At 39.4% G+C, this 17,433-nt stretch overlaps 1 protein-coding gene across 1 annotated transcript; it reads right to left on the bottom strand.

The window, feature by feature from the left end:
* Nucleotides 1-3,502: 3,502 nt before the first annotated feature.
* On the bottom strand, nt 3,503-17,155 carry urm1 (ubiquitin related modifier 1). Its single transcript, XM_049604766.1, has 5 exons — nt 17,093-17,155; nt 12,356-12,426; nt 7,242-7,323; nt 5,197-5,245; nt 3,503-4,614 (listed from the first exon to the last, which is right to left on the bottom strand). Exons 1-5 carry the CDS (start codon nt 17,125-17,127, stop codon nt 4,546-4,548), a joined length of 306 nt encoding a protein of 101 aa, XP_049460723.1. The 5' UTR covers nt 17,128-17,155; the 3' UTR covers nt 3,503-4,545.
* Between the last annotated feature and the right edge of the window lie 278 nt (nt 17,156-17,433).

Here is a 17,433-nt window from a genome sequence, read left to right as displayed (position 1 = left end):
CCGAGGCAATGCTGAGCAGCGAGGATGTCAAAAATAATGCACAGAACTGCAACTCCCCATCTTGTAGAAAAAAAGAGGGGGAAAGAAAACAGTTTTTGGTGTCAGACGCAGGCAGTACTGTCAAAGGGCATATAGGCTGCCGTAGCAGGTGCAGCCATGGGGCCTATACAATAACTGCTCGTGCACACTTGTGATTTAAATAATCAAATGCTTCATTTCTTCTTTTTTTCAATCATGGCAGAAGATATAGAGTCTCTAGCGACTGATTGTCCAAACGCAATTCTTGAGTAAACTCAAATTCAACCCCAAGAATTGTGTATGGACATCTGTTGCTGCAGACTCACATTCATCACTGCTGGCTTTGGCCAAACGCCACAGCAAGAATGTGGGGCCTCCAAACCACAAAGGAGGCTCACAGAAAGGCCTTTAGTGTCGTTTTGTTGTGTAACTGTCTCATTTCAGGTAAGATTCAGAGCACATTTAGCATGTTATGGAGGACTGGGCCAAAATAAAGTGGAGGAAACCTTGACTCTGCCTCGTGTAGTGTGTTATTCGAGGTGTGCGTTGTGGTTGGCCCCGATTGGTATTTACACTTTGTCGAAGATCTAATCAAGACTGTTTGTTTTAAATGGCAAATATCGACCGGAAGCATTGATGTATCGACTGTGTTTGGCAAATAGTAGAAAGCAGTGAGTTGAGTGGTCGCAGAGTGAGGCCTGCATGCAGCACTGGTGCACGTGAGGAGCTAGAAACTGGACCAGGAGGCATGACCGAGGAGGGTGAATACGCACGATAACGCAGATAAAATAAATGTTAAAAGTCTTCCCTAAAAGCTGCATTTGGCTGTAAAAAATAATGAAATAATCCCTGATAATTTATTAATATATTAAGAGCACATTTAGAGCCTATTAAGGCAAAGTGCATCCTACAGGAAGGCACTTAACCTCAGATATATGACTGAAAACATCGTTATTTAAAACGCACTTGGTGCTTCTAAACAAAGGCAGCACACTACATATTCATGTGCTGTAAAAAGAGAAAACACACACACACACAGAGAGAGAGCAGAAGAGGCCTTGTGACTGATGCTGCCAAATCTCTGGAGTCAAACAGCGTCACTGATAAATCACGTGGGACACTTTTTGGCCCATTAGGTGTTTTTATGTTTTTGAATTTTGCATTCTTTTTGTTTTATAGCTTAAAAACAATTCTAATTATTCTTTTTTAAAAACAATAAATGATTAAACATTTTAACTCACATTAATCTTACAGATAATTAAAATTATTGACGTTTTAAACGGTTGTTGCAAAAAATATAGGCTTGAAAGAATATTATTTCCAAAAGATATTTTCTTATTTTTTTTTTTTTAAATGTCTTATTTTGTAGACCCACCATTTAATTGAAAACAAAAGCACACACACACTCAACCAGTGTGTGTGTGTGTGTGTGCTGTTGTTGAACATTAAAGGCTAACCTATCTTAATACCAGGAGCTTAGTGCATCATGTTTGCTTTGACGCTTTTGTGTGAAATTGACTCTGTTACTGTTTCTCCTTATTTTATTTTATTTTCTATCAGTAGCCTCTAAATTACAACCGCATATTAACTATTTTAATGCACAAAAGCAATGGTGTGTGCACGTGTTTTTCTACGTGTTTCAAAAAGAAAAAAAAATCTCACTAATAAAATGCTCCTTTTTTAATAATAATCAGGTTGTAATATTTTGACTGTGGGGATAGATGCTAAATAAACACTTGTAATTAAGAGTTATTTAAACACGCAGGCTGCAAGCTTAGCCTGAGTTCTATATTTATAACTACAGTTTTGTTTCTCATAAAACTAACATGGTCTCAGCACTGCAGGAACCTATGGGTGCAGTAGGAAAACACGATGGAGAGCAAATCTGGCAACAGTTGCTTCTGTCAACATAATCCAAATATCATAGGGTTAATATAGGCTATATTTTCTTTTCTTCTTCCTTCTCTTTTTCGCTGTAGAAAAAAAAATAATTTTACAAACATCCTCCCAGCCTGAAAACTAAATCAATGCTATTATGTAAAATCATAATCTAGCACTTTATTTTTATTGGCTACTGTTTACTACGTGGCTGTTTATTGCAGACTAGAGATCAGAGGCGCCTTTTTATACCCACTGTTGTAATCTGAGCTGCTCAGAGTGGGAATGATAGGCTACACGTGTGATGGTGGTGATGGTGAGGCCAGGTCGACTGTCTCACCACCAGCATCGTCACCATCTCTCCTGTTGAGCAGACTGCTAGTCAGTGTGCAGGCTGTGCAGGTGGAGTGGGCCCAGGCAACAGTCCAAGCCCTGCATGCATTTAGAGCTGAGTGCATGACAATGGAAAGTGAGAGGGAATTAAATGTGGGTGCAGGTCTGATTGGATTATTGTTGGCTTTAACAGCTTAATTTAAAAACAAATGTTAATTATAAACCTTCTCATTCACAACAGCTTATGAACTTTGAAACCTTTGGAGTTAATATTTGGTCCATTTTTTAAAATGGTGGCCCATAAGAGGCACCGAGCTTAAACATATGCAGAAATATATCTTTTCTTATTAAGTGTCCCACTCACACACGCTCAGTACCCTCAGTGTATCCCAGGCCTGCACTGGCTGACACTGTGCTACACTTTCTCCTCTCCATAACCCCCTCGCAGCCTCATTAGCATTTCCTTTCTACCGGCCATTATCGGCCGGTTTCCCGTTGCAAATCGGACTCCACAACCGAGAAAAGGTTTTAGGTCGCCCCGGGCGTTCAGGGGAGGGCAGCCCGGAGGCTAGACCTCGACCTCCCGCAGTGGTCCTGTAGTTCACACCCCACCCACCACCATCACACACATGCACACACACACACACACACACCCTCCTCTCTTATGCATATTCCAGCTGAGTGGGGCTATAGGACGGTAAAATCTCCCCCAAGTCTCGTCTAATCAGCCTAAAACTGCAGTGAGATCACAGAGCTGGGCTTAAATCGATCAGATATAAGCTATCACCAGGAATTATCGAAGCGTGATGGAAAATCCTAATCGAGGAAAGCGTTTGGATATAGGCCTCTGTGTGCGGCACAGGGTGCTTTAGGTCCCTGCAGCCTAATATGCACCTTATGGTGACGTAGTCAGGAGAGATGTTGTAAAGTGCAGAAAAACACACAATGTGGTTTGAGGGGATTGTAAAATAATATTGAGCCTATATTGAGCAGAGAATAATAATCACAGCATAGACGACACTTAAAAATAGCAGTAGAATTTCACTACTAAAATACATATATATATATATATATATATTTGCAATTGCAATAATAGGACATAGGAATTATATTTTGCTAATTTATTATAGCTTTAAGTCTTTATTTCACAACTGTATTTATAGCTGATAATTTCGCTCTTAAAGGAATGTAGGTGGGGAAATAAATAATTAAAAAAATACTATTTTGATAATTAATTATAGAATTCATGGAATAAAGATATAGAGAGACACTCTGTATTTCTAAAAAAAAAAAACTTTAATTTTTTTCATTTATGAGGAAAATTCTGAGCAAGAATACAATATATTTTAAGGGAAAAAAAAAAAACTTAAAAAAACCCCACATTGGACAAAAAAAAGCCAAAATAAGACAAAATGATAAACAAAAAATATATATATATATATTTTAAAAAACCTCTTTCATAACACTTTATTTTAACCCCTTTAATTAGCATTTCTGACCACCATATAAACATTTATTACATTTTATAACACACTATAATGCAGAAATAAGCAGACAGGTAAACAGAATATTTTTGCTTAATAATTATTTGTCAACAACTTTAACCCCACATGTGCAGCATCCATAACTGATTATTGATGTATAAACAGATAATGAATGACAATATAGTAAAACACAGATAAAATATGTCTTAATTGGAGAAGTTTTAATTGTTGACAAATACATCAAAAAACACCTAAAATGTACTTATATCTGCTTAAAACTATATTACAGTGTGTTATGAATATATTAAATGTTTACATACAGCCTAGAGATGCTAATTTGGGTTATAGGGTTAAAGCGAAGCGTTACCTTGTATTTTATCTTCCTGTGGACTGAAGGTCATTAAAGTTCCTATAAGACTGGGTCATACTGTCTTTCATGGTTATGCTGGAAGAGAAGATGCAGGGAGATGGAGGTTTACACATGTGATGTGATGTACACTTGCACCTGTGAGTTGGCCGGTGTAACCTGAGCTTCATATGATTACACCTGTACAGTCTGATTTTCAAAAAATGTTACGCAAACGTCCACAGAATTCCCGTCTCACAGTTTCCACATTTTTCTTGGTAACCATCTCTGAATTTCCACTCATTCCTGCGGACCGACATTAATCACGGTCAGACCTCACGGTGCAGGCTGACACATCCGCAGTGTCCAATGGGGTGGTGTGTTGTTGAGATGTGAAGGGAGGAAAGGAGTGAAGAGTGCAGAGGATGTGGAGAAAAAGGCTGTCACAGAGAAGTCAAAGATAGGGTTGTATTCCTCACTCGTTTTCTATCCTCCATGAAGAGTGGAAATAAACACAACGTTGTCTTGGTCTTGTAGTTGATAGTCCAGCTCCCCCTGAGGTTCAGAAAACACACACAATATTTAATATTCAAACATCACTGCAAGTCAAATATCTGTCTTTACTGATACAAATATGTGCACCACTCCTGTGTTCACCGGGGTCCAATCAATGACAAACTTTTCATTTCATTTACATCCTGTGTTGCGTCCTGTAATTGAATCAATGGATTCAAATTGAAGCGTTCACACTGTGTGTGCGTGTAAATATGTGTTCAGATATGAGACCCCAAGGACAAACTCGTCTTGCAGCTGCTTTCACATTACATGAAACATTAACTGACTCAGAGAAAATGAGCGATCTCAGTATCAGTGAACATACAGGCTCACCTTCACACTCACACACACAGTCCTGAATTAAATGTCCACACGAGTGTGTATAGTTACAGGGATCTATGCATGAAGATATGAACACAGCTGTGTGTATGATCACCAATCATTTAACACACCCTGAAAACAAACATAGGTTAAAAGAAAAAAAAAATGCAGGTTTTACAAGCTGCTGGAAACACACACACACACACACACCATACACACTCTGTGCACCATATGACAGTGAACATGGCTCCCAGTGCTCACCATTAGCTCCCAGTCTGCATCATTGATAAGCACCAGGATCCCAGGTCTCCTGTGGGAAAACACACCGTTTTGAGTCAGACGCATTTCCCAAAGGTATCAGACGCAAACACACGTACACATGTGTGTAAAGGATACAGACAGGTCGGACAGAATGCCTCCAAAGACACAAACGCACTAAGGGAAAAAGCAATCTGTAGCCTGCATCAAAAACGAAAGACAAAAATCATATGAAAATACAAACTTAGAAGTTGTTTTATTTCATATATAACTAAATTAGTGGAAGAAGCACTACAAAAGATTAAAATTATGTTTAATGAGAAATCACTTCCTCGTTTTCTTGGGCATGACATTTCATTTTGTCTCTAAATGTAAGCTTGTCAAATTAAATAATTTATATAAAAAACATTTCTTATTAAATTCTTACTTACTATATTCTTTGACTTTTTGGGGCCAAGCATTGGGATACAGAAGTCTTTTTTTTGCTGTTAAAATGAAATTAATAGATAATAGTAAATGATAATTAATTAATAGAAAAAAATAAGTAAAATGTGTTTTTTGCTGAATTCATTCCAGCCAAAAAATTCTGATTTTTTAAAATTATTTTAATAATTGACAGCAAAATGTAGCCTACAGAAAAAAAATGAAATCAAGTCTGCATGGTGTTTTAATTTCCGACACTTCACAGTATGAAATTAATAGACAACCAATATTATGTCTGAGAATACACACTGGTGTATTTATGATAATAAATCTATCAGCATAAGTGATTGCATGAGTGTGCTATGTCCATGTTATGGCCCATATAAGATCATAAACAAGCACTATGGGGTTATTCTCACTGCTGCTAATGCTGTGTACATTTACACTGCACTGTCTGCAAACATGCATGGAGCACTTGCATTCCCAAGCACAAAGTTCTGCATTATTCTGGCTAACAAGGACTGAGAGGGATGTTTTTTTTTTGTTTTTTAAATAAAAAAAGAGACATAAGCGGCTGAGGTAACAGAGATCGTGCAGGGAAACAAACTGTCACCAGAAATTAATGGCGGCCCAAAAATAACACACACATACAGATGAAGCCTAAAAAAAAAATCCCCACCCTTCAAAGGAGGATAATGGGGATAATGGGGGGAGGGTGACAACAGGCACCTATGGGTGCAGCCGTCTCAACATATGTCGGTGTGTTTTATTTCTGAAAGCCACAGAGGAAACAGTTTGGGGGGAAAGTGGATGGTGAGATAACGCCTGAAGCAGCCTGAATAAGCTTCTCTCCACCTTGTGGACACGCTATGACGTCAGTGAGAAAGGGCGATGTGAGAGGAACCTGTGAGTGCATACGTGTGTCCGTACAATCCGCATGAACACACACACACACGCACACACACTCACACACAACCAGGGCTGCTTTGAGAAAGCACAAAAAAATGGTAAAGACTGTAAACTAATCACACACACAGTGCCCGTAGATCTTTTTGAAAAGATAATGAAGAAACACCTTGATGATGGTTTGCTCAAAAACAGTGTGTGCTGCCAACATAAAGTACACACAAACACACACATCTAATCTATAAGGTTTATAGGTAGGGCAGCTTTTTTTCCTCCATTCATTGGTGAGGTGGTGCTATAAATAGTCCTGCACAAAGGCAGCTGTAAAAGTCAGCCAGTCCTATAAGGCTGCTGTGAGTCCCAGACCCACACACACATACACACACGTGTGCATACACACACACAAGCTCACACACACTTGCACACAGGTAATCATCTTACTGAAACCCATAACCTGAAGGCTAGACTGTTTTTTTCATCCCCAGCATTTCTGAACTGCGGGAAAAAAAAATGCTTCAGAAAGCTCCTCAATTTCAGTTTCATTTTCACATTTTTAATATGTTGAATTCTGTTCTTATGGAGCTATTTTGATCAGATATTACAGCCATATTCGGCAGTTGTGGTTTTTGTTCCAGTGGCAGCATGATGTATGACAAATCCTTTAAGGTTATATTGTTGTACACAGATCAAGTGTGTGTCAAGTGCACGCACACACTCACACAGAGTCGCCCTGGACAAAGAGCTCGGGCCGTTCCTTCAGCAGGTTCCGTTGGATCCAGACCAGCAGCTGCTTCACGTCCCCTACACACACACACACACACGCACAAAGCCCATACACAGGCAGACAACAGAGGTCACAGGTCAGGGGTTAAGGGTCAAGGTGCATGGTTCCAGCCCCCTGGTCGATGTGACGCGACAGAGGCACCAGGCGGGACGGAGGCTGTGTATATATATATGTGTGTGTGTGTGTGTGTGTGTGTGTGTCTGTGTGCATGTATATTTATGAGTGTATGTGTATGTTGGGGGGGGGCATTGGAAATTGGGGGGAGGGTTGACTGATGTCAATGGCCAAGAACGACATTGTTCACCTTGGTTGGAAAGAAATAAAATTAATGATTTGTGTGTATAATGCATGCAGCCAGACATTCCCCAAAACATCCATTTCTTAAATAAAAAAATATAAAGGCGTAATTTCTCTCTAGCATCACACTTGTAGTGAAAATGTTCAATTCAGGACTAATAAAATTCAGAAAATCCAGTTTGAGAAGAATAATTTTCTTTGTCAGAATCGGACATTAAATGCCTCCCGCTTGAGCCTGAATATCAGCAATGCTTGAATTTTCTATGAGTCTGACCTCGTGAACAATCAGATTGACCTTGTCTTAACAATAGGTTGAGCCTCAGTCAGACCGACTGACAGAACGCCACAAAGGCGACGACAATGAGAGGTTTTAGGATAAATCCCCACTAAACAACTAACGATGAATATATTATGGTTATGGCGGTTGTTAATATTAGGATTCAAGGTGGTGTAAGAGCTTTTGAGCATCTGGGTGTTAGTGCTTGGTGTTTTTCTGTATGTTATCTTGTAAAAAAAAAAAAAAATATATATATATATATATATGTATATATAGGAAAACAGTGTAATAATAACCAAAAAAAACAAGGTGAATGCAAGAAAGCACATGACTGATATTTTCTTGTGACCATTTCCTGGTTGTGTGCTCAAGTGTGCGGTGTGTGTATCATAACAGCTGTCTTCCTAACGTACACGAGCTCGATGCCTCGCGATAACACTTGAGAGCAGCACTGCAATCTCACACACACACACACACACACACACACGCTCACACACACACAACATCAAAATTATTAGTATCAATCTCCTTAACCAGTTTGCACAGGAATGAAAGAGCAGAAAAGGATGAGGGATGGAAATGCACAAGGAGAGAGTAAATAAACAGAAGAGAGGGAAGGAGAGCAGCAGATGGAGGAGATGGGAGGGTAAGAGGATGACGGTGAGTCATCCCGAGCCAGGTGTGAGGAGAGCGGTGGAGCCGTAGCAGGTAGGCGTCGAACCACACGGGGATTCGGGAGTTCAGCTGGATCAGAGGCAGAGCTAATATCACATTAAAACAGTGCAAAGGCTGCAGTTTTTACATGAGATACATTCAGAAAAATGCAGGAGAAAGAAATGCTGCCAGCTCACAGGTGGAGCCAAATTTGAATTTTGCTTTCATTTTACATTAATTATTCTAGTAGATATGGAATGGAAGCTTGTATTTTGTGCATATCTAAAATTAGAGACATTTTAGTGTGTGAAATTCACCAAAAAATTTACAGAAAGAGGGGTTATAATCAAAAGTAGGTCCATACAACTAAAAAAATGCTGTTTTCGATTTCAGATTCATCTTACGAAGTTCAAAATTGTATTAATTCACCCATAAAACCATAGAAATGACAATGTTTTGCAGTGTATAAAACCTATATGACCACAAGATAAAATGTAAAGTAAAGAAACATCACACTAAGTTAAAAAAGAAATATTAAAAGGCCTACATGCAGCATTTAGCTTGTGACGACAGATTTTAAGAGGCACCTGCCTGGTCACTGTGGCAACAGACTGTGTGGATGATATGTGATGTATAAGGTGTGTGTGAGCGTATGCATGCGTGTGTGTCCGCACACGTGTGTCCCAAGCCTTGTGCGAACGGTGCTCAGGTTAATTGCAGTGCTGTCGGCCAGCTCAGTAGTATAATGATAGCGCTGGTTTTTCTACGGTTCCAGGCCTCCATATATATATATAAAAAAAAAAAAGACAAATACATCCCTTTGCTACACACACACACACACACACACACACTACAGAGTACTAGGCAGTGAATATTGACCTGTACCTCTGCAGGGCTAAAAACAGAACTAATCACTACAGCAGTCATAACTCCTTCTTTGTGGTGACTCCTTTCTTTGCTCTGCCTTTAACTATTGGTAATTTTTCTCCACCATTACCCCTTATTCCCTCTTTCATCCTCTCGCCCATTTACTTTTTCATTTGTGCTCTCTGCCTCTCTCTCCGTCACACACACACACACACTCTCTCTCATTCTCTCGTAAACCCTGCTCTCCTCCTCTCTTTCCCTCCTTCATCTCTTTCCATCTTTCGCCCTTTTATTTCCCTCCCTGGAGACACACGCAGGCAAACATGTTAAAAGTTGCACATAGAAATAAATAGGTTGTGTTAGCTCAGCACACGGGTCGGCAATAATTCACTTTCATCAATTAAGCTCTTTTTTATGACATAAACAGTCATCAGGCGCTGCCCTGTTAAAGGCTACAAATCTATATCATCCACAAGCAAACAGACAGGCTTGTCTCAATGAAGTGTTTTAAAAATGGAAGAGAATGTAAAGACTTCAAGAGTTAGAGTGAAAGAAAAGGACGGCGACACGGAAAGGCTGAGAGGTGAAGGTTTTTGATGGCGCTTTGCGGTCCAGGTAGAGGGGGAAAAAGAAAATGAGGGAACAAACGGCCAAGAGAGGGGGAAAATGCGTCACAGGCTCCCGAAGCATCTTGGGATAGCTGCGTTGTGTGGGTGGGAAGGAGACATGGAGGGAGGGGAGGGAAAAGGCGCCATTTTGACGCCGATTCAAAACCGCGCCCGCTTTTCTTTTGTGCGTGCAGTTTTTCCGCCCTTTCTTCTCCTTTTGCTTTTCTGTCTTTGTGCGATTATGACGGTCATGTGAGGGGGGGGGGTTGAGCTATCCATCTTTCTGCTGATACGTGGGGCAAAAAAACTGTGTGATCCTTAGACCACGGGGGTTTTGTTGTGTGTGAGTGTATGAGAGAGAGTGTGAGTTAGATAGAGAAAGAGAGAGTGAGTGGGGGTGGGGTCTTTCAGTCGAGGGTCATCAATCACCGACTGGGGTCAAAGAGAAATACGAAGGATTCAGAACCAATTATATCTGCCTTCACTACACCCCCTCTGTACGAACACACACTCGGGCAAACACACACACACTGACGTGTAAGGCGAAATTAGTTCGGAGGGACATTTTCAGGATCAGCAAACCTGCCAGACGCACAACTGGTCCAGACTTTAGATCACAATGAGCAAGAACGTCCAGGAAATGTTGTGTCAAAATGTCTGCGCTTCTGTGATGTCAAAATGATGAACTTGGTGCACAACATGGCAAAAACTCACTCTCCCACACACATATACACACACATTCACACACAGGTCGGCTGGTGCAGCAAGGTCATATCTGGCTGACATTCCCTGCTCTGGTCAACTTTTGTCTTTTTGTTGTCGTGGTAACATCAGCGCCATGGATGAACACCCTTTGTTTAGTCAAATACCAAAGACACATATTTCGTTTGTTCCCTCTCTCTGTAACACACACTCACACACACACACACATATTATAAATAAACTCACAAGATATTTTAACCTCTAGGCAACTTCCATTCACTTCACTCTCCCTCTCCTTATTTTGTCAATGACCCGGGCCCTGAGCTGGGTTTGGGAAATAAAATGGGGCTGCAGGCGGGTTTTCCCTCGACTCTTCCATGCTGAGTTAGTGACCCATATTGGAAGGAGCCTGAATCCCACAGCAAAATAAAATCTAATCAATTTGGATCCTGAGGTGGAGAAGTTTTTACGAATTGAGAAATGAGCACACGCCTGCCAAGTCAGCCAAAATGATCTCTGACAAAGAAAAAAAGCTTGTCACCCTACAGCTCTATTGCAACCCACAGAAATAACATAAACTTCTCCTTTAGCTCCCACATACACACATGTGCTGGCATTACCAGCAGGGAACATGAGCAGGTGAAGGAGGCAGAAGGGATCAGTTTAACGGTGAGGATCGAAGGACAGATAGAGAGAAGAAATGTGAAGGTGATAGGAGGATAAGGGCTTGTAGGAGGAAGTTATAGGAGAGACGTGCAATGGGAAAGCTACTATATGACATATTTACATTGGTTTTTAAATGCTGGAGAGAAAAAATATAAATAGAGCTTGCATTAACACTGATTATTGGTATAGTGTCCTCAATACATGACACTCAAAATGCGGCATATGAGCTGAAATAAATCTGAAGTTGTCAAATGTTAATTTGGGGGGGCTGCTTCATGAAGCAACATGTGTCTCCATGTTGTTGCAGCAGTGCTATTATCACGACTCTAAAAAGTTATAGCCCTGAAAAATAATGCAAAAAATAACATACATCACGTGTTTAACAGTAATAGATTTTTTGGTTTCTCCTCTTCACACATGGCAGGAAGTCACTGGTTTTCATTCATTTCAGGACATTATGACAGTCAGCTTGGCAAGGCTGTGAACTTTATGTATAACCCTCACACTGAATCTCATTATCTAGTTTTGGTGGTATGGTATGCAGCTAAAAACATATTTGAAAAGTCAGCAAAGATGGTGTATTCAAGTGTCAGTGGACTGAGGACCAGTTTACCACATTGCATTAACAAACAGTCCTGTTAGAAAATTAAAAACTGAAGACAAATAATATGCAAAGATTGATGTTAACTAGATTTCTAAGTTAAATGAAAAAGTTATGTAGTAAAAAATTGTAAGTTATCAACTGAGATGTCTGAAGTTTCCCACAAGAACACATGACATACAATATGCATGCTGTGCAATGCCGAAACACTTAACGGATCATTTATATGGTGATTCTAACTACAACACTCTTTAGGAACATTTCTCAGCTTTGGGTTTTTACCTTAAACACTGCGTTTATTTCAAAAAGGGAAAATCTTGGAACATCACTGTTTCACAATGAGGGTCTATGAACATGAACAGACAGGTGATACTCACAGGGTTCGGACTGGCTTGGAAGAGTCACATGATGCTCCTTCACACCGTTGAAAAGCAGCTCTGCTCCACCGCTAGATAAGAAAAGTGTCAGATTGATCAATAACATGCGTTTTTGTGGAATGTAGATACTTGGACACAAGTTATGCAAGAAGGATTTTTTGCATTGCTGTGAAGTACATTGAACCGTCAGGTATTTAATTCACTGGATTAACCAAAAACAGACATCCCTGCCTGGTTAATTTATTAATAAATGTGTCAACTGATCCTTTTCCATATTTTTTTTTCCAGCTCACCGTTATTGGCACCTCTTCATTTTTTGCATAACCTTTACAATATCTTCAGAAAGAAATGGAAATGTAGCAAATTTATATCATCAGGATCTTTTCATTGGAAGCTCAAAGTAACTTAACAAAGAAAATTGTTTTTTCAACTTGTAGCCATCTATAAGCTTCTTGCACTTCTCAGCTGGTATTTTCTCCCACTCTTCCTTTGCAATTTGTTCAAGCTCTTGGACGTTTGCAGGGTTCTTTTCCCCAATGGCAGATTTCAGATTTTCAATCAGATTGAGATCAGGACTCATTGCTGGCCACTTTAAAACAGTCCATTTTTTCCTTTTCAATCATTCCTGCGTGCTTTTGGATGTGTGCTTTGAGTCTTTGTCTTGCTGGAGGACCCATGATTTTCAACTCAAACCAAGTTTTCTTACACTGGGTAGGACATTTCACTCTAAAATCTCTTGGTAATTTTCTGATTTCATGATTCCTGTGATACGGTCAAGGCCTCCAGTACCAGATGCAGCAAAGCAGCCCCACAGCATTATGGATCCTCCGCCATGCTTAACTGTTGCTAGGGTGTTCTTTTCCTTATAGGCTTCATTGCGCTGTCTGTAAACTAACTGTTGGTGTGCATTGCTAAAAACCACTATTTTTGTTTCATCTGTCCACAGAACATTTTCCCAGAAGGATTGTGGTTTGTCCAGGTGCTCTTTGGCAAATATCTGTCGTTGCTTTTTATGTCTTTTCCTCAGCAATGGTGTCTTCCTTGGCCTTCGCCCATAAAGCCCTGCTTGGTTTAGTGTGCGGTGTGTGGTACTTGTTGAAATCACGACCCCAGACAGGTTGGCCTTCAGGTCTTTGGATGTTTGACGTGGTGTTTTTTCCACCATTCGCACCAAACTTCAAAGACTTCTCTCATCAATTTTTCTCTCCCCCCTACATCCAGAGAGGTTCTTGACAGTTCCATGCTTCGCAAACTTTTTAATAACATTACGCACTGTTGAAACAGGGATACCAAGGTCTTTGGAGATGGCCTTGTACCCTTTGGAGGTCTTGTGTTTGCTAATAATAGCACTTCTGATGTCCTCAGACAGCTCCTTTGTCTTCACCATTGTGACAAAGGAACAGGGAATAACAGGTGGCTTTTTAAAACACGGAAGTCATCATTCATTGGCTAATTCATGTCACATGGGCACAGACAATTTATCACAGGTGATTCTCATTTGTGATTTACCACAGGTGAGTCATAATGTGTTTCCATACTGATTTACAGCAAAGGGTGCCAATACCAGTGTCACAGCAAGCTTTACGTTTTTCTATTTTTTCATCCCATTGTTTATTGTTTTATCATTTGCTCTTTTGTATCAACACGAGTTCTCTATAGAAAAAAAGTTGTTTCACTTGATTAATTTTCTTCAGGAGTTATTCCACATTACGTACTTAGCTTCATGGGTGCCAAGAGTGGTGAGCAGGACTGTATGCAAGACCGGAAGAAGGTTGTGAAATAAGAGTGTCTTGTAATGTCATGAGGGATGGGCCATGAATGAATGGATTTACAGATAATTACATGATGGTTTAATTTAAAGGTTTGGCATTTCCTCATTTGCACCACAAATTGTACCTGATGAATGTGTGGTGACCAAAACATTGTTAATAAACAGTTTTTGTCTGTTCTTTCAGAGTCACAGTTTATGATCCAACAAATCTTTGAAGAGATAATAATAATTGGGAAAATGGACAAAGTTCTGAGAGTCATTTAAGTTTTTTGTTACCTAAGTTAGATGTGCTGATCAACCTAAACCCAAGAAACAATTAATTTATTATTGTCAAATTGTATGTTTATCTGTAGACACGTTTGCATGTTCAGCTGACCTGCTGTGAACTGGCAAGACAGGAATCTTCCTATCAATTACTGTAATATAACAGTTACTTTACAAATCATCTGGTAAATAAACTGCATCTACATAGAGCATGTCTACCTTACCTACCTCTACCTTACAATCTGTTTGTCATTCACCCACACATCCATACTAGTGTTTTTAAAAAATACTGATTTATTGATTCATATCGATTCTGAATATTTGAAGTGGTTTCAATATTTATTTTCTGCAATATCGATACAAAGGTACCAGCTGTGCTTTCTCGCTCCATCTTATTTATATACTTTATTAATCCCCCTGAGGGGAAATTCAATTATACTAATTATTATATTACTAATGTTTACTACAGTCATTCTACTGTTGGTATCAAAAATACCAAAAAATGGCATCGAATATTGATATTCTTTCAATGTACTGTATCAAAGTTAGAAATTTTAGTACCATGACAACACTAATTCATACACAGAGGATGACGCAGCTGTCATGTCAGGCGCCGGCTCAACCCATCAGCAGCAACAAAGTGTTATAAAAAAAATTATAAAATTTATATTATGATACAGATTTTGTTCTTCTCTTATTGATATAGATAAACAGTTTACCAAGAAAAAGGACTTGATTCTAAAAGGGGAACACCACCTCAATTAAGGATTCCAATATGTTATTTCTATGGCTGAGGAAAGTTCAATCAATATTTGTGAACATGAGCTGCTCTCTCTCAAAGCCAGAAACCAGAGGAGTAAGTCTCAAACGTGTGATGTCATAAGCTATAAAGAAGGGCTGCAGAATATAAGGACAATATGTGATATGCGATAACATTGTTTAATATTGCGATAACGTTAAATGACGTGCAATAAATAGACAGATATCAAAGTGTACTCAGTGCTGCTTAAATAAGACAAATTGCTTGTTGAATTTAAAAGAATGAAAGGAAATTATTTCCGACATTCTTTTGTTAAACTAACTTTACACTGAACTGACCACAAGAAGCACCAATACAAAACAAAATCAAAGTTCCATTTTTAATTAGAGTTTTTTACTGATATTCTCTTTCAACTAATTTTAAAAAATCCAGAATGCAGGTTTATTATGCAAGTTAATATTGTAATGATGATAAAATCTATCTGATGGCAAAAAAAGTGGTGACTGATATTGTTGTTGGGTTTTTTTTGGTGGGCTTTTTTTTAAAAGATATTTTTATGGGCATTTTTTGCCTTTAATTGATAGGATAGTGAAGTGTGAAAGGGGGAGAAAGAGAGGGAGAGACATGCAGCAAAGGGCCACAGGCCGGAGTCAAACCCGGGCCGCTGCAGCAACAGCATTGTACATGGGGCGCCTGCTCTACCACTAAGCCACCAATGCCCCTTTGGTGGGCTTTTTTAAGTGGTTAAAAAGGAACTAACTGAGGCAACATCCGCTCACCACCATTAGATTTGAATGTACATGATGCAAGGATTTTCTATGCATAAGTTATTGTAAATTAACATTGTGATTCGATCTTTTGTAGTGCTCTCAGTTCTGAAACACAGAATGTACTCATATACTTATTCTGAATAGACTGTAAGTGCCTCGCAAATGTGTAATGTTTGTAAAAAAACACACTTCATTTTTAAGTACAGTTACTTTCCGGCACAGAGTTTTTATCTTGAATTCCCCTTTCCTGCTGTAGAGTCAGTAACTAATGGACAGCTGCTTGACAGAGACAGCAAACTAGCTTGATGACATGTCCAAACATAAGTATGAAGCTGAATGTATTTAACTGTGTGGACCTTCAACTAATGACTGAGGAGAAATCTGGACCCTGGCTGGACCAGCTGGGAGCCACTGATCTCAAACATCTTTTCCTATTCATTGTCTATGGAGCAGCCCCAGACTCTATACCCCATGACAGCTCAAGTTAGAGTTTTAACACTCTGGTTTTTGGATTTGGGAGGGAGTTGTTCATGTGCACTAATATCTTTGGAGTATTTTAGACCAGAGGATTAACGTATGAATTTTGAAAATGGGTGAAGTTCCCCTTTAACCCCCACCCATGTGCTGCTGTTTTGCACGTCATTGATTATGTTCAGTGACAGTCCTGGCATGTTTTACTGGACAGACTTTGCACATCTGGCTGAGCTGCAAGAGGAACCACGAGAGGTGATCAGTCCGACGGAGTGTGAGATAACCTCACTGTTTTAGATGTTTTACAAACTGCACAGTGCAGCAGCGTGAATAGACAGAGAAGATGTTAAAAGTCGAGTCAAACAGCTCTGCTCAGTTTTGTCCCTGTGTAACGTTATCTGAGTGTTTTTTTTTCTCTGCTCTCACACAAGCCAGCACACAGCTTCTTTCTTAATCTGTCTCTCCCTGTCAAATAAGAGACAATAAGCGAACTCATGATGGAGAATATTTCATAAACAAACTCCAGACTAGCAGGAGGCTAGCTGTCACACTGATCTGAGCTCGTGTTTAAACGAACAAAAGACAACGACACAAAAACAAATGAACACGACTGTTATCCAACGTCTTGTCTCCGCATAAGTACTAACAGAAGACCAAAACATGTACACCAAACTATCTTAAAGGGTTTTAAATTCGCCTACCCAAACTCCAGATGAATCGCTATGGGCGCTGCCATATTGTCGGCACATGCAGGAAGTAGTGGAGGGGGGAGTCGGAAGTGACGTATTTGGACAGAGCCTTCAGCGATGGTAAGGGGACATTTTCTTTTTATTAAGCTAAATTTCTTTATTCAATCACATCTTGTAGTTATTTTCATTGAAATGTAATGCTATTTTTTATCTATAAAACTTTAAACAAATAAGAAATCCATGTCAGTCGCTTATATTCACTGAGACACGCAGATGAAGTCTGTCACATAAATGATTCTTATTTTTTTAAATCCCTTTTTACATTTTATCATCATGTTTATTATTGTAAGAAC

The sequence above is a fragment of the Epinephelus fuscoguttatus genome, linkage group LG18, assembly GCF_011397635.1.
Source record: "Epinephelus fuscoguttatus linkage group LG18, E.fuscoguttatus.final_Chr_v1".
Taxonomy (NCBI): Eukaryota; Metazoa; Chordata; class Actinopteri; order Perciformes; family Serranidae; genus Epinephelus; species Epinephelus fuscoguttatus.
This window is presented reverse-complemented; position numbering and strand designations above follow the sequence as displayed.